General features: G+C 38.3%; 1 protein-coding gene across 9 annotated transcripts in view; it reads left to right on the top strand.

The window, feature by feature from the left end:
- The window catches only part of igsf9ba (immunoglobulin superfamily, member 9Ba), a 100,054-nt gene that overhangs the window by 54,312 nt on the left and 21,122 nt on the right, over positions 1-24,620 (top strand). For 7 of the 9 annotated variants that reach the window (XR_008602230.1, XR_004846928.2, XM_055012033.1 and 4 more), the window contains exons 4-12: positions 5,573-5,724; positions 12,090-12,207; positions 15,331-15,472; positions 17,864-18,009; positions 19,640-19,782; positions 21,610-21,750; positions 21,840-21,959; positions 22,085-22,235; positions 24,246-24,369. Coding sequence is in view for 7 of the 9 variants with exons in the window: in XM_055012033.1 (XP_054868008.1) it covers positions 5,573-5,724; positions 12,090-12,207; positions 15,331-15,472; positions 17,864-18,009; positions 19,640-19,782; positions 21,610-21,750; positions 21,840-21,959; positions 22,085-22,235; positions 24,246-24,369 (1,237 nt within the window). In the remaining 2 variants the exon portion in view is untranslated. The remainder of the gene's footprint in view (positions 1-5,572; positions 5,725-12,089; positions 12,208-15,330; positions 15,473-17,863; positions 18,010-19,639; positions 19,783-21,609; positions 21,751-21,839; positions 21,960-22,084; positions 22,236-24,245; positions 24,370-24,620) is intronic. The other 2 variants (XM_055012031.1, XM_055012032.1) reach the window with 1 other exon arrangement.

Here is a 24,620-nt window from a genome sequence, read left to right as displayed (position 1 = left end):
GTGTCAGATGGCAAGGCCTTGTGCCCGAAAAAGACACTAAGGCCACTCTCTGTCTCCATCCTCCCTCCTTCGCCTCGTCCTCTTTCCTCTTCGTCACCAGTCCTATCTCCTCTGTTCTTCTTCTCTTATCAGGCATTAGCAGCATTTTCTGACATCGAAACACGCTCCCTCACACCATCATTTTCACCCGATTTTAAGCTTAAACATAAAGAATTCAACACTGGCACTGTGCTGCTGGGTTAGTGATGGGTGGCATTTAGGTCCCATTTGGTCGAGTCAGCTGTGGCCCAAATGTCAGCTCCATATATTCCCCATGTGTATCTGTGTTTGTCTGTGACTACGGTGGCCAGTGTAGTGGAGCTGATGCTAACAATCATCCTCCAGAATCACATGAGACCTGAATGTGCAAATTTCAATATAGGTAGGGTTTTTTTCATTTGTTTTTTACCCTAAATTGCTCACATGAATGACTTGTTGGACATGCATGTGTCCTACATAGACATATGAATAAAACTCATAAATAGCAAGCAAGTGTTAATATAAAAAAACACACACACACACACACACACACACACACACACATATATATATATATATATATATATATATATATATATATATATATATATTATATATATAAAATTAAACCTTTCCTTCTTTGATGTTTGTGCTGACAAATGGAACAGTGAAAATGGTTTGGAAGCTAGCAATGGCTTTCCAATCAAGAAATTTTAGTCAACATTTAATTATTAAATAAACTGTACCCAGGTAGTGCTGTGGAGTTTGACTTTTTAGTTAAGTCCATGACATTCATGTGAATAGATGCTCATTTGTAGTTGGTTGAATATTGGAAGTTAAGCTGCTCCGAAAAAACGACTGGTGTCTTTAAACCATAGCAGAGGAAGGGGAAATCATGTGGAAGTAGAGATGGAAAAAAAATTCTGTTAGCTTGATCCAGTTGTTTTTACACAGGTGAATGGAAATGATTCAAGCGAACTTGAAAAATTGTTGTGGTCAAATAATAATTTAGAGGTCTAACTCCAAAATGTAGTGTGCTATATCTTTCCATGAAGTATTTTTTTTGTTATTTTCTAATGCTAAAGTGTCATCTCATTCTGCACTAAGAGATAAGCTGGATGGTAATGTGCCAGTGAAGAAGGGAGAGAAATTGAGTCCCTTTTCATTCTCTTCCTAATTTCAAAATATAATAATGGAGATTGTGGAGTGTGCTGACATTAGAAGAGGGAGGAAAGTGTCCTTGAGTGCCTCTTTCTTCTCTGTGTAACAGTTTACACTGAAACATTTGAAGCTGATGATGTGAAATCAATGAAAAATGTGTGCTCTATGTAGCCGTATTCTCTTCGGAGCAGAGAAAAGAAAAGAAAAACCAGGCGAGGGAGTAAAACGATGCAGACACACTCTTGCGAGCAAATAGCAGAAAATATAAGCCTTCAAAGAAGCCGGTCGAACCCTGCGTCTCCACATCCAGGCCATCTGCTGATGCGCTGTGTGGTCTACAGAGAAGAACAGCGGGAGTGTGGGATCTTCAAGCAACTTCTAATGTATATAATTGATGAAGAGCCGCTGTAAGTAGGCCGCAAATTTGACGCTCAGCTTACTTTTTTTTGTGGAGCATCTCCCAGGTTTCCCAACCGTGGTGACGCTCTTCTTCTGTGATGAGCCGAGGCTGACGGTGTGAAACAAATCCCAGGTTGACCAAAGTACCTGCTGCTGTCACCAGCGCCGCCGTGTGTGCCACCTATTTCCTGTCAGCTGACGCTCAATCCCCTGAGAAAAATATGAAATAGGATTAGAATGAATAACAGCACTTACAGTGGTGGAAGAAGCTCTCAGGTACTTTACCTAAGTGGAAGCACCAATACCGCTGAGTATAAAGACCCCATTACACCTAAATGTCCTGCTTTTTAAATATTTTTAAAACATTGTTTATTCAGTCTGTATTTTAAACGTGGAATACAATGACTTATGGAATTCTCATCTGCAATAGAAACAAGATGAAAATCAAGATATAGGCACATACATGAGGAACTTGCATATGAATGAACAATAGATATTTAAAACTATTAGTAAAATAATAAAAAAATCATTATGAATGCTAAAATAATAATTCTAAAATATTAAAAATAGTTACAATATATTACTTCTATACTTTTTTACACCTAATTTTTTTAGTTTTTTTTTTTTAAATTCAGCCTGTGTTTTTAATGTTAATATACAATGACTTATGTTCTTATATATAAATACAGATATAGGCACACAAATAAGAAACTTGCACATAAAATGAATAAAATGCACAATTAGCAAAGCAATAAACTAAAACTCTAAGAATAATAAAATGATGATAATAAGAAGAAGAATAATTACAGTATTTTAGGTGTATTTTTTGTACCTAAATGTCTGGGTTTTTTTGGTTTGTATTTTAAACTTGGAGTACAATGACTTCTGGAGTAACCCTTGGTAACAGTATAGATGAATTAAAAAAAGTAAAGATGTAGGTACACAAATAAAAAACTTGCATATGAATGAACAATAAAGATATTTGAAAGCACTATTAGTAAAATAATTTTAAAGTAATAGTTAGTAATCAAATATTTATCCTAAAATATTAAGAATAATTACAGTATTTAAAAATTAATGGATCAACTAAAACAAAATAGATAAAATAAGATATAATTAAAAATCTAAATAGAACCCAAGTTTAAAAAAATTGAATTGGACATAGGTAAAAGCACAGAAATAGTATTATCAGATAAATTTGAACATTAAATCAAAAAAATCTGCAGAAATGAGCTCATGAGCGCCACATATTTCTAGAATATTAATAATACTGATGCAGTAATGTGCAAGCAACCATTTTCAGTTGTTCAGTGTTTATTAACTTAGAGGTCAGGCCTCTTCAAAGTGTCTGACATCAGTGTGAGGGGTCATGAGATGATTAATGAGGTGGGAAAGGTTAGACTACATGTTGTGCTTTACAAACTTTGACTTGATGAAATATGGGTTAATGTAGAGGTGAGATCTCTTCTTGGTGTAACTGCTAGCAACTCATAGTCATCTGAAGCTTAACAGGTAACCCCAACTAGACATTACATTTCTATGTAGTGCCAAAAAGGTTGTGGTGCATGGGTTTACTTTGTAATCGTGCATTGTTTTGTATAACAGGGGAATAAGCTCAAATGGTAGAGCGCTTGCTTAGCATGCAAGACGTAGTGGGATCAATACCTGCATTCTCCAGGTGAATTTAACCATTTCCATGCAATTTCTCCTCAAGGATCAATAAAGTTTTTCTGATTCTGAAGCCTTTCATCAGTTTTTTTCCAACAGTGTCTTTAAGTGAGAGCGAACACTGTTGAATACACATAGAGAAGTATAATATTTTGCAGTGAACTGGAGCAGAATGATAAAGTAGTAGCTCCTGATGAGAATCAGCGAAGTACATCTTCAAATAAAAACTCATTGTGAATCAGCGGCACGATGTTGCCTCCTAATAACTGAAATGATGCATCATGATCCGTTTACTGTAGCCGTTGACCCATCAACTGCACGAGCAAAGGATACATAAATCAGTGGTGCATTTTATTAGAATCTCCATTAATCTACTATATCATATAATGTAATGAGTGTTGGGGAGTGAGAGGCCAATATGGATGGGCAGATGTCTAAATGTGCTAATAGGGCAATTTGTTTATTCCATGCCAGGTGCTTGTGTGCAGTCTGAAGCATGGCAGCCCTCCCAGCGGCAAGCAGTGACCCACTTGTATAACAGCGCCTTTTTTTTTGCTATTTAACTAAACACAGTGCCACTATTTATAATATTAGGTTGAAAGCCTGAAAGCAGCTGGCTGAGGAAGCTACAGTTTATTGGCCTACAGGGGTTGGTGAACAGCTCCCTTGTGGCTGTTAGTGAAGCTCAGAAACATCAGGTGGAAACGCAGCAAAGTGGTTTCTGTAGGTCTTAGAGAAGAAAACTGCAGTGTACAGGGCAGGTTGTTTCTGCATATCTACTGCAGAAATGGTGCACTTTAACTGTGGGATGTAGTTTTACTGAGATACCTCCGTCAATCTTTAAATGCACAGTTGTCCCATATGTACCCACAATAGAACAATCCTGCAAAAGAATCCCACTTTTATTATACATGTGTTCACAGCTGTGCTGTAATTTTTATTTTAATATTTCTGAGTTTCTGGAAATGTGAGTGTTTGTCTCTATATGTTACCCTGTGATAGACTGGTGACCGGTCCTGACCTGTGGCATATTGTGTCCCTTGCCTTCACCCTCAGTCAGCTGGGATAGACTCCAGCCCCCCTGCATCCCTAATGAGGATTAAGCAGTGTATAGATGATGGATGTGTTTCTGGAGTCATATTGTTCATGTTTAGATAGTTATGATGTGCCATATTTGTACGGAACACTCTGCTGTAGTGTTGTGTGGATCAGTCCGAGCTGAACAGACAGGTAGTGAAACGCAATGATAAATTCAGTAAATCTGACAAAAACTCCTTCAATTAGAATAGCAGATTTTTTCTTTATTGATACCAACAGAATGGACAAAATATTGTAGACACCTTTCATTGAAATGCAACAAAAGAGAATACCATAAAAATGCACCATAAACTGCATTTTTCCAAATATTCATAAAGGTGAATCAGCTTTTTGCAAAGCAGCTCAAAGAAGGCTACGACTGTTTTAGCTGCTGATTAATCTGTTGATTAGTTCTCATTTTCTCTGTTTGTCCTGGATATATAGAGAAATTGACAACAAAAATCTTCTATTCTATATCGGTTAAATGTTTGGTCCATAAAAAGTCAGACAGTTGTGAAAAAATTAATTCAGTGCATGCTTCGATGTCTTTCTTTTTTCAATAACCAAAAGAAATTCAGTTTACTGTCATAGAGAAGTTAAGAAAACAGAAAATACTCATATTTGAAAAGCTGGAATCTTTTTTTCTTAAAAATTACTCAAGCAGATTTAACCAGTCATAAAAATAGTTGGCTATTCATTAAATTGTTGATAATTGATTTATTAATGGGTTTGTCATTACAGCTGTAGTTGAAATTAAAACTGAACCTTATACAGAAATCAACAGCCTGGCTGCCACTATATGAAGCTGTTGATCTGTGCTAATGTCAGCAAATCGTCTTAAGTTTGCAAATTAGAATGCTAACGTTTAGCATTAAACACAATGTACAGCTGAGGCTCATGTTAAAGTGATCTGTTTTGTCCCAGTATCTTGTCAAACACCTGAGTATTGGATATGTGAGGATGATTATGGAGCTTCTGGAAAAGTCAGAAGCTCATGAAAGTTTCTATAATTCCCCCAGAGGAAAAGGCTCACTGAAGTCATGTGGGAATCATTAATGAATGTGCAAAATGTTGTGCCAATACTTCCTGAACATGATGATGCTAAAAGAAAAAATGAGGAAATCCCTACATTCACAATGAGAGGCCCTTAGGACAAGCTTCCAACATATCATGGCTATCTATCTAATGGCTGCTGATATATTTGAGTCTGTTGTTATAAAAATGATTCCTATTTCTATTTTCTCCGCAGCCCCGCCTTCATTTACAGCGACGCCGCCACAGTATGTGGAGGCAAAGGAAGGGGGAAGCACTCTGCTTAGCTGCTCTGCCCAGGGAAATCCAAAACCAATGATCAGCTGGCTGAGGGAGGGGGAGGAGCTCGCAACCAACGCAAAATACTCGGTAAGAAGAGAATGAACAAAAGTATAATAAGCACAATTTATGACTGTGCACCAGAATAGAAGCGGGGCTTCTGCACAGATGGTGTTGTCCACTGAGCCCATCTGTAATGCTAGTATGTTATGGACTATATCTCATTCAGGCTAACACCACTTTGTTCTGTTGTTGTTGTGTTTTTTTGTTCTTTAAAACTGGCTGAGATTTGTTGATTTAAGTCCAAAAACAACAAAAATATCTGCAGTAAATTACTTTACATATGGTAAGAATAGTGAGAATATTGTACTCCAGACTGTGCAAACTGAATTTTGTATGTTTTTGGTGAACAAGCTGTTAACCCTCAGCAGTCTTTGAACAGTTTTCACTCCTGTCACATTTTTTTGAAATTTTTTTTTACTGCCACATGAAGTCCTGCACCTCTCTGGAGAAACCACAATGATGTCTAAAAGGAGAAGGAGCTTAGAAATCCATTTAGTGCATTAAAACAAAATTATAATGCCATAATCATAAAAAGAAAGAAAAATCCATTTATTTTTAATATTTTTTTAATTTACAAAAAATAATTGAATCATGTAAATCATGTTCCATGTGTCCACATATGTTACCAATACTGGAAAAAACAACATGACTCTCTAAACTGCAGATATTTTACTACTTGCATTTTTTATTTCCAGTTCAGCTGGAAAGTCCCTGAATTTTTGCTATGTGACTGTTCATTGCAATTGAGTCACTAATGACTTCACAATTGCACCAACAAACACTGAATTTTTAAGTTTTTTACAGGATCTGGTTAGGGCAAATCATTTATATTTTGTGCAATTTTAAATAAGTCAAAAGAAGATAAAGTGAATTTGGTTGAACATGACAATTTGAATATTATATTGAAGTAATTTTCCCGATGGAAATGCATGTCACAGATGAGTCATTCAAGGATTGTTGGAAAGTATCAAATCCAATGATTATCTCTATTGCTTTTCTACCGTTTCTGGCTCTGACAAATGGTGTAATCTTTCCAATTTTTTAAAGTTAACATGTTTTGAAAACCCACCAGTATATTAGAGGTTCAGGGAGATAAAAGTTGCAGATATTTGGTTAATTAGGAGCCAGATATCGCATCACCCCATGGTGACTGACAGTCAGGCTGCTCCTTCTTCCTTGCAATGTTTTCAGTAAAAAATAAAAATACACCCTGAGTTACCACGTTAAGAGCTGCTACTGACAGCGCTCCTCATGTTTCTGAGCCCCCTTTGTTGTCTGGTGATGCCTGATTTTTATTCCTGTTGATAAAGTCCCAAATGTAGACGGTCTGATGTCATGACAAGATATTTCTGGCTCAGCCTCCATGTGGTTTGATAGCAGCAAAACGTCTCAGCTGCATAAACCAACAAGATTTGCGGGGTTAGTTGCACGAAATCAAAGACGCAGTTCCATCATAGCTGATTCAGAAGCAGCCAAAAGCTCTGAGAAGCGATGATGCACTGCAGCCACAGGACGCTACATCTCGACTAAAAGGTGCAAATGTCTCGTCCTGCTCTCACCATACTATCAGACGAACTCTCCACCTACACGTCTCGCTGGCGGCTGAAGGCAACAAGTTCCGAATTGTGTGAAGTTAATCATGCAAAAATTGTAATTAGAGCAGCCTATTACTAACAGAACAGATCGTGTCTAACAAGTAGGAGAGAATTTGAAGGGCATTTTCCATGCTGCTTGCAATTGTTTTTGGAACTTTCTCAAAGGTGGTTTGCTGCCTTCCTTTTCTGCATGCCTTCACATTCTCATATGTCACTGATATTGCAGTCTGCTGCAAGCACTATCAACTCTTCCCAGCTGCCTGTGTGATGCACTGTAGAGGAAGTGACAGGAGCATACAGGAGTGTCTGTTCAGGGCTGCTTCCCCCCTTTTCTCTTTCATTTTTTTCCCTCTTTGCTCCTCCAGTCGCCTCCTTTTAACACCATCCTGTCAGTAATTGATTAGACAACATTCTGATGCATTATTAATCTCCTCTTTCTGCATCAATATTGCATTAGTCCTAATATGAATGTTGCACTGAAAAAGGAAAGAGAGCCGTATTTCAGCAGCTTCCCTTTGCATTTATCGGCTTCCCTCATCCTGTTTTCAGTGTATCTCCCCCTGAAAATCGGGAAAAGCTCATTCCTTTTGGTGAGAAGAAAACTGTGTGAGAGAGCGAGCATGAGGGTATATTTGCTCACCCACATGCTCAGATCCATGGAGACGTGATGGAGAAAGGGAGGAATGTGACAGACAGGGTTAGAGAGGAGCAGGAATCCTCCTCCTCCTCCTCCGTCCCCTCTTTACTTTCCTTCATTATTTTTTTCCCCTTGTGCGCACAGAAAAGACTTAAAACAGGGACACTAAATAGAACAGAGGAGAAGGAGAGGACAGATAAGGGTATTCGTAAACATCACAAACAATAAATGCAAGCAGGAAAACAACAGCAGCCCCCTGCTGCTTTCGGAACCTAATATCGGTCTCGCTGGATGTGCCAGTGAAGTGCATGTGACAGAAATTGAGATTCTGCCTTCATCTCATGCCTCACCTTATCTACTGCAGACTTCCTCCTCCTCCTTTTCTTTAATCTTCCCTCCCTCACCTTGGATTGAGTTCAGCTGTGGCACAGACAGTATTGGAGCAGACTGATGACCATTACATATCATCACATCCTGTTACTGTCCTGAAAGTCTGTTACAATCGCTGCCACATTTTCTGCGTGTAGGAGTGAAAGGACTCCATCCAACGGCAGTTTGATTCTTTGACTTTTATACATTCAGAGCAACATCAGAATCCTGGGATTTGAAAACAAGCTGCACCAGTTCACCCCCAAAGAGCCTAAAACTGTATGTTTTCTGCATGGGAGCTAGTTTGCAATGACAAACTGACTGAAAAGAATTTGTGGAAGCATGCTCGGCCTCTGACTGAACCTAAAACCCACTAGAAACTTTGGTTGTTATTTCTCTTCCCTCTCCTGCCTCTTTCCTCTTTTGTTTATCTGTTTAGCTGCAAACTTTTTGTTAAAAATGGTTCAAGTTCAACTGAAAGTGTGATACGTGTCTTTTTTTGCTTATTGCTTCAGAGTTTACTGACATGAAAACATTATTTACTGTAAATAAACAGTCAGAACATTATCCAACTATACATGATGCACCTTAGAGCACTTTATTGTTGTTTGCATCTATATTCCTCAGGGATGTACTCTGAAGAAAGATGAATGGGTTAGTGACATATGTTGAACCTGAAGTGTTCAGTGTCATGATGGTGGCTCTTTTTTAACCTGCTAGATCACCATGGTAACTGATGCTGCAAAGCTAACCTGCTCCAGAGGAGGTGTTGTTCAGAGTTGGGGATTTAAATTGGCTGTAGAAAGTGAAAAGCTGTTTCTCAGCTGAGGGAATATCTGCAAACCTACATGAACTCAGAGAATTCCCTGCTGGTACTGCAGCTAATAGAGCACAGATTGGAAAAATTTGAATAGTCTTTGGTAATTATTACACAGAATATTCCATCAATTAAATTAATTTCACTTTGATTTTGTCAAAAACTAAAGTGATTTCCTCGTATCCAGTATAGGACAGTCAGACCTAAATGCACCTCTGGTATATTATGTTTAAATGAATGAAGGTGAAAGTTTAGGAGTATGCAGCTGTTAATATAAAAATACACTGCTGCACTAAGAGTGCACTGAGTGGTAAAGTAAATACACTAACTTACACTCAACTATTTTCAACCAGCATTCGTCTCTTGCGTCATTTGTCATATTAATTGTTAAATATTCTGTATAGGTCCTCTTGGCTGAATAGGCGGCCTGTCATTGGCCCATTTTTCACAACAGAGTCAAATGATACATTCAACACCTCCTAGGGAAAAAAAAATCTAGGTTAGGAAACAAAATTGATAAGTGTCATGGAACTTATTATCTCTGATTGGGGTTTTAGGTTTTGTTTAACCGACTCTCTATGTTTAACTTGGTTTGCAGAGCCAATGGAAAGTTTAAAAACAAAAATCATCATCTTCTCTACAGACTTGAACTAGTGTCCTAGTACTGTTTCCTTCTGTTTTTTGTTTTTAGCACAACTCAAGCTAATTTTGCAACTCATTTGCAAGTAGTTTACATTGTTCTTCTTTTGATCTCTCTCATTTTCACATCACTCTTCAGCCCAACACAACCTGGACTCTTAGAATGCATTGTGAGCTGAAAATAATTTGCACTGTTCTCATTGGGTTTCACTCTAATATTTTAGCTGTCCGTTTTGTACGAATAATACGAGTAGAAAATTCACTGAATTTTACCTTCACAGCTTGAAGTCTGTTTACATGATACCTCAGCTGATGGCTATTGCCAAGAATGCACTTCATTTTAAGGCACAACTTGAGCTTTAACCTTTGTGTGTGTAAAAAAAAAAAGCTTTTGAGGTCTTTAATGGCAAAGAAAACAACATAAAAATATCACTATGTTCCATTTTAACTGAGTAAATGTTTTCACTGACATCAGACCTGATCTTTACAGCTGAATATGCATTCATTTTTTGGTATTTAATCAATTACATGCCATTTTTACATGTTGCTGTTAGTTTTTAAGAAAAAATACAGAAATGTAAGAATTTTCTGTCTACTAACTGGTGAGTTTAAAAAAAAAAAAAATCATTACAGTCTGGAATATGCCAATGATTTGCAATAAAGTTGATTCTGATTCCTTATTATTTTTGTGCTGCGTCAAAAACTCACATTCAGTACCTTAAGGACAAAAATGTCTTCAGACGGAAATAAAAATGTCATATATTAAATGAGATCAGTAAAAGTTACTGACTTAGCCAAACATACCGATTTAGCCAAACAGAATTCTTTATTGAGATTAGAACAATTTTAATCTCTTTTAATCAATGCAAATGACTTTCCAAACCTCGAAGTGACGCTTCACAACAAATGACTGGTTACACTCCTCACACCTCGGCATGCGACACGTGTGTGTTTACAGCAGTGACACACAAAGTGTTATCTTGTGACAGATGCCGATACAGTTTACCCAACAGACTTGCAGAAGTTGAATGCTGCTTTGGTCGATGTGCTGTTGCATGTCTTGGCTATAAAACGTTTGAGAGACAGATGAATAGGAATAATTCTGCAGGCAAAGCAGATTCTCCCTCAGCTGTGTGAATGGACAGACTACAGCTGTGTGTGACTTGAATGGACAGAGCCTCTCGCAACCTGTTGCATAATTTATGAGGGTGTTTCTATGAGGTTTGGTTAATGTGTTTCCTCACCACTTATTGGTTCTCATCGGTGCCTGCACACAGCAACACAGAGTTGGACGTTTCCAAGGTTACCATATGCAGGAGTCAGACATAGAGTTAATTAAAGTGTGACACCTTCATGACTTTTGAGTGTTTTATGTGTTTTCTCCTGACTATCTTTAGACTATTCTCAACACAAACTTATTTCAGGAGTGGGGTTGTTATGTAGCTTTTATCTGTAGTGGAATGTATCTGAATTCCTGACTTGAAGTGCTGCTAATGTATAGATTTAAGGTACTATAATTCCTGTATTAGAGCATTTTCATTTTATGCTAATTTATGCTTCTATTCCTATTCTTGTTTGACAAGCGAAAGTGCAAAATATATACAGACAACCTAAAAACTACTTTAAAAATATGATGTTATTGATTAAACTATCAAATAGTCAACTAACCAATAAAATAATAATAAAAAAATATGAAAATTGAGAAATTTAGCCAATTTTTCCAACTTTTAATGCTTCAAGCTTCTCAAATGTGAGAATGTTTTTGTTATTTGCTTCTTTGGTCTAAACAATTAGCTGATTAATCAACAATGAAAATAATCATAATTTGCAAGAATGAGTCTGACCTGAAGCAGACAGAACAACGTTTTTATCAATACCTCAGTAAAAAGTTCATAGTTACATATATTATCTTAGTCTTTTACTTTTGACTGTGTACGGTCAGAAACATTTTAGAAACAAATTTCTTAATTCATTAAATAATCAGCCTTATCAAATGTCAGAAATAGTGAAAAATGCCTAAATTAGTTTCCAAATCTAGTACAGAGATGTATTCAAGTTGCTTATTATGTCAATCCAGAACTCAAAAACATTCCATTTTTAGTCACAGAAAAGCCAGAGAACACTTTTCAGAAGCTGGTACTAGTGAAGGTTTGGATTTTTTTTCTGTTAAAATGAATCAAAATTACTCCTGATTAGTTTTCATCTGTTTGATTAAACTTTGGAGCTGTAATCTGAATTTTTCTTTCACCATTGTCTTTGACTTTATCACGTTGTGTATTCATGTGTGTGTATGAGGTTGGATATTCATCTGTTTCTCCTGCACTTTAAACCGTAGGTACATGATGGCAGTCTAACCATTCTTGGCATCACCAGAGATGACAGAGGGGCGTACACATGCCGAGCCTACAGCGACCAGGGAGAAGTGCTCCACACTACCCGTCTGTTGGTTCAAGGTAAAAAGTCTCCATAGATTAAGAACCACAGAAGCCTTTTATTAATAAACATTGTTGACAAATGCATTTGCACGGATCACCGGATTCTGAAATTAAAAAACGTGTTTCCTGCTCTCTACCTGCGGCCTGATGTTGTATTTGCATCAATACGGTAGCTAAGTTTCATTATTTATACTTACAGGCAAAGGCGTGCAGCTCTCTGGTGTACTGATGTATGTAACATACCTTCTGGGTCTGTAACAAGCAGTCAATAGCTCAGTCTGGACTCTCTCTATGTGCTGGCTCTCATGCACAGCCATGTGTGTAGAACAGGATCTGTCTGCGAGAACGTCACTGTCTGTCTCCGGTCCATTAACCAGGCTCTCTGCTAGACACAGATCAGATAGATGGTTGTGATACCAGCCTCCAGTTCCTCTCAGTCTCCTGATATAACGGGGGCTTGGGGGAGTTAACAGTGTGTATTTAACAAGCAGCTGAGCGTCGTGCTTCTCTGGTGGAGATACTGTAAGGTCGGTTTTAACGCTTGACTTCTGCAGGTGCAAACACAGCAGAGGAATTGCTCCCTTCTTTCTTTCTTTAACTGTACAGTAAATGTAGGTACACAGACGCACCGCAAACACACATTTGAACAGCGGCTGTGTTGTAACCGAGCGAGGAGTGAAGCCAGTGATGCATGTGATGCGACTGCATTAAGGTTTCAGGCCTCCAGTGGACCCACTGATTGGATCTGTGTTCCTTTAGACCACAGCAGTGGACAGAGGTCTTCCTCACATACAAAATGTTTCATTTTAACTACACAAATGAACAATGACTAGCTGCTTATATGTATTTGTTGTTTATTTGGTGAGGACAATACACAAGACATGTACGTAATAGCTGATTTTCATGACGCAGATTTTACGATTGCGCTTAATCATTTAATCATTTTGTCATAAAATCTCTGCACAGAGGAAGAGTTGACATGTTTAAATTCCCAGTTTTGTCTAACTGACAGCAAAAAAACATAATCAATCAATAATCAACAATCAGTGCTTACGAAAACAAAAGCAGACCGAATAAGAGACAAAATTTCCACATCTACGAAGCTGATACTGATAACCCTAACCCAGTTCTTAACTAGTAGTGTTCCGACTATCAAAACTGATTGCATATGAGAGGAACATCCAAATAGAAATCTGTAGAGGCTGCTTTATGTACAGTGGAAAATTTACCAAAATAAATTTTGCATCAGAGAACTCCAAAATGTATGCAGCAAGGTTCCCTGTATAGTCACAAAAATTTGCAAAATAAGTATTTATTTATTTTTTTTAAAGTATTGGAAACCATAAAATTAGTATTTATTGTCAGGCTCCTTGATTTGATGATGTTATGATGTTAAGTGTTTAGCCCACTGTAATAACCTTGTTAATCTCTGTCATATTATTATGATACAATGCATACAATAATGTCAGCAGAATGTGTTTATTGGGGCAAATGCTTTACACCAGTGACTGCAGAAATCTACATTGCAGTTAAAAGAAAACTGCAAAAATAAACAGTTTTTTCACTGGAGTTTGGCTGAATATTGCCAGGAAAAGTGCTGTGAAATAAAAGATATGATTACTACTCACACCCAGAGCAATAACAGGCAGATATCTGAGGAGTCATGATTCTCACTCTGGTGATCTGTTTTTAATTGTTATGTGCGACGCCCGCACAGTTTTCCTCAGCGCCGCCAGCCGTCCCACCCGATGTATAAAGCTGTGCACGCTGAGAGGAAAATAACCAGGAGGCTTGTATCTGGGCCCTCTCATAAAAGACAGCTTACCTTTCATGGCTTCTGCTGTTTTATTGAGAGTTAAGCGCAAACCTCGAGTACCTCAGGGGACACAGAGGTTACAATGTGAAGCACGCATAAGCTGCAGCACTGACTACTATTAAGGCTACACTAGCTGGCTGCTCTCTGTATTTTACATCAGGCTGCGGTGATGTATTGTAAATAACACTTGGCGTGTGCTTTTCCTCACTCTGATCTGTTCCTGAAAGAAGAAAAGTTGACACCTCCAAAGTGGAAGCAGTGATGGCCTGCATATGGTGTAGTATTAGTTTTAGGAATACTTTTTATTGCTTTTGCTGTTTTCACTACTCATTTTTGATTTTTGATATGCTGTTGGGAAAGAAGTGAAACTTAAATCAACCCAATGGTGCTTTTCAGATGCTCTCTTTTATTGACATTAGGCCTCCAAAAATCTCAGAGCACAGCATGTTTAAAACCAAAAGCTGAATATTACCATGTCTTTCACAATTTTCTGATCATTAATTGTTGTTAGTTGATAAAAACTAATGTTATTCCCTTATATAGAGTATTTATTTATTTATTTTTGCTGAAATTATTTTTGTGGCGCTTGTCTGACTTTTTAAAATCGAAGTAATGAGGTAAATCCAAGCTGATAATTCTAATATTCAGCAATTACAGGTTATGGATATTAATCACCTTACTGTAAATACTGGGGGATTTTGCTGCTGCATCAAAATGCATGCTTATGTTCTATGTAAAATGCCTAGTGAACTGGATTTGATACAGTTTTTTTCCATTAGACAAAGTAAATGAACATAAAACAACATCTCAAGCATTTGATAGAGGTTAAAATCTTTAAAAACGTTGTGCCAGTTCAGTAAGATCATACTTATTTCCCAAAATAGCTAAGAAATTGTCAAAAATCTGTTGGTTTTTGGTGTTCTTTGGAATCATAAATGATCAACTGACTATGTGTAATGTGAAAGCAGTCACACATATATTTACTCTGCGGCTGCACTCAGGTCTACTGAGCTTTTTTGCATCGTTCAGCTCATTGTTTTGGTTTAACAACCCACAGTTTTGCTGTTTTGTTTGATTCTAGCAGTTCTGTGCAGCTGTTTTCGTGAAACATGCTCTAAAAACCTAACAGCGACAGACAAAGTAAAAAAAAACTAGCTGGTAAACATTACAGAGCATTTAGTAATTAAATATGCAGATATTCCCACTGGGAGCTGGTGGAGACCAAAAACAGAGCAAAAAGAGAGTTTAAATTGGACTGAAATTCGTCTGTTGGCTTCTGGTGCAGGTGTACAACAAACTACAACGCTTGTTTCTGTTTCTCCCAGGGCCTCCATACATCGTCTCACCACCCGAAAACGTCACTGTAAACATATCCCAGAATGCACTCTTCACCTGCCAAGCGGAGGCGTATCCCGGCAACCTGACCTACACCTGGTTTTGGGAAGAGGATAACGTCTACTTCAAGAAGTAAAGTTATGATCAAGTTCACTTCTGTACTGTAGCTGTGTGCAGGGAAACTTCTTCCTCAAGCACCAGGGAGAGGTTAAGACTTGAGAGCATTTTGCTTAGAGACTTGGCCATTTGAATCACCACCAAGCATGCCTTTATGCTCGATTCTATTGTGCTGTGATTGACATTATCTGTCTCTGTGAGCCCTCTGCTGCGCTGTATTTTGAGTGACTGTCCAAGGGTGTTTGGTGTTTGTGGCCAGTCCTGCTGCGGCCCTAGAGGCAGTGAAAGTAGGCCTGCCGGGGGTCCGTCTGGAGCGTGCCAGGCGACTTAGTGCGCTCTGATGACAACAACACATGACTCAGGCCCTGTGTCATCATATGCCTCTCATGCAGTGATGATCTGAAGTGTAGCCAAGACCTCTGCAGGCTCCCCGGAGCAGGTCTTTAGAGTCTGAGAGGGTTTTACAGCGAACAAGTGGGAAGGAAGAACAAGTGAAAGGGGGTTTTGACTGGCAGTGAAAACAAGTTACTGAGGGGCTCTCACAGGAGACCCGTCCAAACTCATTTTATGCAGCTTTTGTTACGTCCGTCATTACTTAAGAGAATTGCCAGCAGTTTCATTGGTACCACTTTTTAATAAGGGACTCTTAATGAAGAGTTTATGCATTGAGAAGAAGCTGCATTTATGAAATCAACAATGCTCTAAGAGCCAAGAATAAGACACATTAGTCAAACGACTTACTCCTGCTTCCAGCTCAGTGAAAGAGTAACCTTTAATGATGGTCACATGATTAATCACATTTGTGCTCATAGGACAATTAGCCAGTTAAAATGGAGGGATTTTCATACATCATACTTTTTTCTCACATTTTACTCAGTGATGTGGTTTTCCTATGAAATTGTTTCTGATATTGATCCTAAGTCTTTATAACGTATATATCTGTGCATCTGTGTCTATATACAGGTGGTTTAGGTACTGAGGGGCTTTATTCTCTTGCTGCTTTATCACTAATACATGCAAAAGTGTAACATAAATTGGGTTAATGTTCTGTCAAATGTCCAACCTTTATTTAAGATTCTCATTGAAGTCATTCAGGATGACCGTCCTTTAAAAATGGAAATATATTAAATCAAATGTGCAAATCAAACACAAATACCAGACTGGAAATGCCAATTTAAAATAGTACACTGGTTCAGCTAATATATTATGCATTATGAATAGTGAAATTTTGTCACAACAAAAATTAGCTGACTTGTCTCTGTACTGCAACTATTCTTCTTTGTAACTTTTTTTTTTTTTCTTTTTCTTCTTTGTAACTTTAATTCCCTTACAGCATTGTTTTACTACTGGATATTGTGTATTATGCATTTACTGCACATGCCGTATATTATATACAGCATTATGTATTTAAATATATAGGGAGACTTTTTGTATTGTATTTATTTTTCATATGTATTCATACATTATGTCCATATATTTCACGCATAAGGCCTGCAGAAGTGGTCACTTTGAACTACAGAAACGTAAATCTTGCATGTAAATTTTCCTGTTTCTTTAATTTCTTATGTTATTTTGAAAACCGTAATTCAAAAAGTACCTCTTGGCCCTTCTGTATGCAGCTCTACCATGTTTATTTTCCTCTGCCACCTATGAAGTATTATCAGATAATATCTTATAATAATAGAGTAATAGCAGGAAGACGACTGATACATTTTAATTAAGGGGTGATTTTTAATAGAGTCAAAAGGCTTTGATAACTAAAAATTAATTAAAAGCAGGACTAGCACATAACATTAACTTATCTAGCAATTATCTGTGATACCAGAGTGAGAAAAAATATGCTTAAAAATGTATTAATGAATTGTTGAGACATGGATTTTGGTACCTTTACCACAAATGGTGATGAGATCCAGTCAGCTCAATAAGATCTGTAACTTATCTGCAGACTTTTGTAAATGGTCAATTAACTTTAAAGTTATAAGAGATTAAGCTTTAATAAAGGACGTCGTAGTGATAACGCTTTTTTTTAACCATTTTCAGATTGATCTTCAATTCTGTTGCATGATGAATGTTGAAATGCAGCTCAATTATAAATAGCAAAGTGCATGTGTGCTCCATCGTGAGTGTGATTAATTTTAAATGGTGTCGGGAGAGAAAACATGGATGCTGTACGATTTGGCGATTATTGCAATTAGCAGATTTATCTGAATCTCTTGCTCTGTACTCTGTGTTCTTTGGATCGCTCTCAGCTGGCTGCTGTTTGACTCTCTGCTGCTCTCTTATGGCACCTTGATGCAATTTAGCAAAGGAAGAATAGATGTGTGCCCTGTCCTGCTATCAGTGTGTTGTTTTTTTTTTCCTCCCAGCAGCACGGCGTGTGATAAAACATCTGTGTCTTTCTTGCAGTGATCTGAAGCTCCGAGTGCGCATTCTCATCGACGGCACCCTTATCATCTTCCGGGTCAAGCCGGAGGATGCTGGGAAATACACCTGCAGTCCGAGCAACAGCCTCGGTATCTCGCCCTCAGCATCAGCCTACCTGACTGTTCAGTGTGAGTGTTACCGTGGCAACTAAGTGGAGGGGGATGGGATGGGAGGGGAGACGGTACAACGAGCTGCGAGGAGCAGCGGCAGCAGTATGGAGGCTGCTCGTGTCGGAGTCTGCTGTAGTATTTGGCAGCGCTGCTCCACAACTGTAATGCAAAGTAACCTTCTTGATTGTCAAGGTCGGCCGTTACGGATCGGCATCAGAGTTCGCCTCGATGTCGTTTCCACTGAGCCTCCCTCTTTTGACTCATTTTCACATTCTCACTGGATTTTAGTGATTGCATTATTTTCCACCCATCCTTATTCCTGTCCACAAAGATGGAGTCAGACTCGTCCTCAGACTCCATTTCTTTTGAATCTGGGCCCCTTCACGCGAAATTGTGACATTCCTGTACATTAGCTGCGACCGATCAGGGAGAGACGCACTCTTGACCATATGATGTTTCATCGTCATCCCTCGGTGTTGAGCTAATTTGCTCCCAAGTTGCTGCCGGGCATTGATTATTGTGCTACAGTATTAGACAGAGCTGTGGGATTCACAGCACTGCAGGCCCCTCACATACAGCAGACCATAATGTAACTGGCATTAGATGCTATATGCAAAACAAACCTTTGCATAGAGCATCCCAGTACAGACTCAAAACACTCCTACCTCAGAGGAGGACTTAACAGTGATTTTAAACACAATACACTTTCTTTCAGCAGAAAACTGAACACACAAAGTAGAAATTAGAATGCTTAGTTTTACGTTAACTTAGAAAGTTTGTATCTGCAGAAATATGATAGTACAATTAATTAAAATTCATATTGATATCGTCCCCTTTAGGAAATTTGCACTAAACTCTGTAAACCACCTTAAAATACTGTAACGCTGCACCACATCAGACATACGCAGCGGTTTTGTCGAACACTCTCTTGCTGGCTGTCGACTAATCTTCTCCTCCACTAATTCCCCTTTCAGCATCCCCTTTTATGTGCCCTACATAGCAAGAAAAAAAAATAGATTTCCATAATGTCAGCCGGTCTTGGAAAAGGCTTCATAATGATATGAACATAACTCTGAAATTTTTAGAAAGCCATTATTTTCAAGAAATGAAAAAAGAAACAGAGATCAAACTCTATATTCAATTGTATTTACTGTAACTGAGCAGACAACACAGTGCTTTCTCAATAAAGATCCTGTTGTGAAAATGTTAGTTTCTTAGAAAAATAATAATGTTTTGGAGACTTCAGAAATTTTTTTCTGATTTTGTCAAAATAGCCTATAATAACCTCACTGATATGAAGTATTTCAAAATAAACCCTCCTCTGACTCGCTGAATGCCACCTCCTGGGGACAAGGTTAGGACACCTCTGGAATATTTCTAAATTTTGGCCCAAATAGGAGTTAAGAGAACAGATAATGCTAATGCTGATATTTCTAGTCCTGAGGGCAAAAGCAAAGTGCATCATTCTGAGAATTTTTGGGTTCTGTATGGATGATTTCCTCCTCTGAGAAACTTCACAAATGTGTTTTCTTGTCTTTTCTATCAGCTTGTGGTAAAAAAAATCCACACTTGTTTAAACATTCTGCTCAGTCATGAATGTTAATATATTGAGCATACCTAACTTCCCTGATCTTCGTTTTATGTCCAGACCCTGCCCGAGTGATCAACATGCCCCCGGTCATCTACGTCCCACGGAAACTGCCAGGCATCATCCGCTGCCCGGTGGACGCCAACCCACCCGTAACATCAGTGAAGTGGGAGAAAGATGGATATCCACTTAGAGTGGAGAAGGTCAGTCTGCCTCTGGGTTTTTTAAAATAAATTTTTAATGTTTTGGTTTGTTTTTTGGAGTTTCTTGCAGTGTGTTTCAGTGTAAAACTGAAGAAAAATAGTTCATTACAAATTGGTCTCATTTTCAAATTACTATTTGTTTGTGCGTGGATGTATTTGATAGGTTAATTTTGAATTTAATGCTGGAAGATGATCTTTTTTTAAAAAATTAAAAACGTGTTCAGTTTGATTTACTAGATCAAGATCATTTTAACTGTTAGACACCAACAGCAGATCATAAAAAACTCACAGAGGGGCATGCTACTGCCTCCAAATGATAGCTTTATCCAATTTTTCACATGTTGACCCACTTTTGAAAAGGATGGCCAAAACAGTTTTATTGCAATGAACAATTTGCATTTAAGGAATTATTACATTATTGGACGGCCAGACTGCTTTAAAGGTTAGAGATTCAATGTTTTTGAACCTCTTAACCCCAAGCAGTGTCTGGGTGTTCTCTGGGTGTGCTCTTATCACGTTTTTATTCACTGTCGACTAATTTTTCTCTGCAATATAAAGTCCTGTTCCTCTATGGAAACAGCACAACCCTGTCTAGACAAACAGAGAACTCAGAAATATGTTTTGTGCACTATGACACTGTTATAATGCCACGAATAATAAAAAATAAATGAATAAAGATTAATTTATTTAATTCCGTATTTTCAAAAAAAATGAAAACCTGGATTTAAAATGTACATTTCTTCAAGTACCCAAAAAGGCTGACTACTCACACTATACATATTATATCACTTACTTTTTAAAGTCTGTTTCTATACTTGTCTAAGTATAAACACACCCTGCAGTTCAGTCTATCTCAGCTGAAAAGTCCCTGAATTTTTGTTACATTGCTGTTGCTTACAGGTGAGTTATTGATGGCTTGACTTTGCAGTGAGGATTACTGGCTTTTTTGTCTCATCCATAATCTGGATAGTGCAAATTGTCTTATTTTTGACATTAAAAAAAGAGACATGTAGAATAAAGTTGTTTTGATTAAATATTCCAATTTGAAGCTCAAATTTCATGTCTGAACTGATGTTTTGTGACGGAACAGTCGTAGATGAATATTTTGTTTGCCGTCGGAAAGTTGAATATCCGATAATTCTTTCTGTTTTCACAGTTTGTAGCTATGATAAATTGTGTAATCTCAGTCAGTTTTAATCAAAGATAAAATGCCTTTCAAACCTGACAGCAAGTTTTCAGGTTCAGTTGTTTACACTTTAAGTTTCATGGTCTTCTTTGTGTTTTTATTTTTATAGCAAGGCAAAATTGGAAAATAACCCCGATGACGACTAAAACACATACAGTACATGTTCATATTCATACAACTTTTCACAATAACACTTTGTAAAAGTTTGAGTGTAATCATACATCATGCAGGCAGGACAGTGGGTGGTAAAAGCATGTCCTTCCCACGAGTAGCAAGAAACTAAATACTTATGGAAGTGCTATACTCCTACTGAAAGTACTTTTAATTGCAGATGTTGCACACGTTAATTTCTGTATCATTTCAGCATTATCCTGTCTGTGTAAGATAATTCACTTCACAGTCACTTTATAACTTTTCAGACTGCCACTTAGAAACTGCATATTTATTTATCTATCGTCTAACGTATTGCCACTTTTGAGGGCAGGTCTGAAATAAATACACATTCGTGTCTTATTCATCTGATTTAAAGGAATTTGGGGGATCTTTGTTTTCTTGTGCAGTTCAAAAACATTTAGATGGGACTCTGAGATTTCAGGAAAAGCCCTGAAATCTAGCATTTCAGATACCCCCTTGTCTTGTAGTATCCCGGTTGGAGCCTGATGCCAGATGGAAGTATCCGGGTGGCGGAGGCCACAGAAGACTCCCTGGGCACCTACACCTGTGTGCCTTACAACGCCCTGGGTACCATGGGCATGTCCCCCCCTGCCACTTTGGTGCTAAAGGTAAATCATTGCTCAGGTTTTGTGTTGTTTGCTGTCCAATCTCTGCAAGTTTTTCCTTCTAAATCCATATAATGTGTGTGTTTATGAAGGATCCCCCTTACTTTAATGTGAGGCCTGGGGGGGAGTACCGTCAGGAGGCTGGTAGAGAACTAGTAATCCCCTGTGCTGCTTCTGGAGACCCTGATATACCAACCATCACCTGGAGAAAGGTGCTAAATCACAAACAACAAATCAACTGAAAGCAAATCATATCTACATCTGTATCTACAATGTGCTGAAATTTGTGTTTGCCCACTGCTTAACCATGCCACTGTAATTTTCATGTCAATTGAAGGTGGGGAAGCCAAGCAGGAGTAAGCACAACATCCTACCCAGTGGCAGCTTACAGTTTCTGTCCCTCAGCAAGGAGGACCACGGAGAATGGGAGTGTGTAGCCACCAATGTGGTCACAAGCATCACTGCCAGCACGCGTATCCTAGTCATCGGTATAAAGAGTCTGCACGGCACGGCGCTCTCAGCTTGCTCAGTTTCCTCCATCATTGACCTTTCGTACTTTGCTGTGTGGTTTGAGTGATTTGCATGAAGAAATAGTGACCCTCATCCCTCAAACTCCTCGCCTCTACCCATTTTCCTCTTGGGCATCATTAAAATTGAATTTGATCTTATCCGTAATGGCTTAATACAGTTAATTTAAAGCCTGAATCTGTGACTACAGTGTGCAGTGTCCAAGCCCTCGGCTAAAACACTGTTACTGCAGTCATTGTCTGGTTGAGTCATTGGATCAAGGACGTCTTTTTACTCTTAAAATGACTGAGTGACGTGCTGACAAAGGCCTGATGCACAAAGATTGCATTGTTTAGACAATCGCCACATATTGGACATCGACTTTTTGTGTTTTTCATTTAGAAAAGTTAGCGTGTGTATAAAAGCAAATTGTAGCAATCAGGTTTTAATAAGCAATCATGTTATCTTTGCCTTTAGCAACCCTTTGTAATTGTGCCATTTTTTGATCCATGTTATTATTGTAGCACTGATTATGCCTTTGCTCACTTAAGTAGTAACGATGACTTCACAGCTGTAATAGAAGCCACTTTGAGTAGATAAGTACCTTGCACAAAGTTTTAAAACAGCCTGAATGAACTGCATAGCCTCACAGGCAGATAATCATTATGGCCAATGATGAGGATTACATAAAACATGTATAGAAAAATCACATTGCTTAAATGACTTCATTTACACATTTCTATAAATCTTAAGTAATTCGTGCCTTATTTTCTGATTTTAGTCCCAACTTTAAAAGATTTCTCCACTGAAATTCTATCTGTTGAGCAACAAAAATCTGCCCACTGTAGGAGCACAAAGGTGGCACCTCACATTAAATACGTTAAATTTCTAAAGTAGATGCAGTTTCGCTAATCTTTGCTGAGAAGAGACCAATAATTGTGATTATTTTCTTACAATTTGCATTTAGTAGAGAAGAGACTAGCATGACAAGGGTGAAAAATCAGGCCTGTGTGGGATTCAGCCCAACCACTAGGCTACCAGGGTGTAGTAATGCTTTTACAACTGTAGTGCCTTCTTGAAATACTTGTAAATATGCATTCTTAATTTGCCATTTTTTAAAAAATATACTTGTTTGAAGTGAGAAAATTGATACTCCTCTCAAATTGAAACACTAATACTGGAGCTATAGCTAGTAACTAATTAGCTTAACTTGGCATAAAGAATGAAAATAGGGAAATGACTTTGCTCTGAAGCTCATTACTGAACACATTATATTAAATCACTTTAATAAATAAAAAACTACAGCTACTCGATAACTTTTTTTTTTTTTTGCTATGCTGTGCTATCTGTCTTCTAACTTTAGCTCAATAATTTGCAAACAGATACAAGTGTCTTAGAAGTGAAACAGGGAATTCTTACTGTTCCTTTAAGTCTGCTAGTGTAAAGGTGAGGAGGTCAGTATGTCGCCATGCTGGTCCTTTGCCCTGGTGCCTACGGAGCTGTTACACTGTGGGCACAGCTGGCAGCGCTCAGCCGGTCTCGGAACGAGCAGCCCTCGGCTGACAGCTGTGCTCCTCAGACCACGCTCAGGTCTCTCTCTTTTATCCCAGTGAGGAGTAGCTGGCTCGGGGCCACGCTGCACAGCTGTTGGGGGGGTGGGGATGAGCAGAGCTGCAGAAAAGCGGCGTTGCTCTTGAACTTGACCTTAGGCCGGTCGCCTCCTCAGCCAGCATCAAATTATCCATCGAGAGCATTTTGGGGGATGAAAACTGCAAAAAAATTCTCATGATTTGCATTATTCGACTTAAACCCAATCAGCATGAAATTAACAGTTATGTGAATATAATGTTCATATAGAATTCATAATAACAGGATATATGTAGCTTGATTAGTGCAGTTCAAAATGTAAGCAGTTATATATTTGATAGGTAAATTAGCATGTGTATTATAAATTCATTCCCACTCTGTCTCTGTCTCTGTCAACCACTCAGGCACCAGCCCACATGCTCCTGGCAATATCCATGTATTGCCCTCAACAACCTCTGCTAATGTGTCCTGGGAACCAGGTTATGATGGCGGCTTCGAACAGACATTCTCTGTGTGGTACGGTCCAGTGTGAGTGCTCTTAGTTTACCTCAAATCAATGGCAGCAGTCTGCAGATGTGGAAACACGACCTGGAGGTTATCAACCTTGTCTGACGTGAAGCTGGAACCTTTCTTCACTGATGATGATTGAAAAAAGAGTTCAATCCGAAGCTCTCAGCAGAATTGTTTTGACAGCAGATTTCTCGGGGTATTTAGAAAATGTGCTTTTGCATAATTCATGGTGTGTACTGGGAACGTAATGGAGCATCACTGCAGTAACA

This window comes from Amphiprion ocellaris, chromosome 7 (assembly GCF_022539595.1).
Source record: "Amphiprion ocellaris isolate individual 3 ecotype Okinawa chromosome 7, ASM2253959v1, whole genome shotgun sequence".
NCBI lineage: Eukaryota > Metazoa > Chordata > Actinopteri > Pomacentridae > Amphiprion > Amphiprion ocellaris.
The sequence above is the reverse complement of the archived record's forward strand: the minus strand, read 5'-3'. Positions and strand labels throughout refer to the sequence as shown.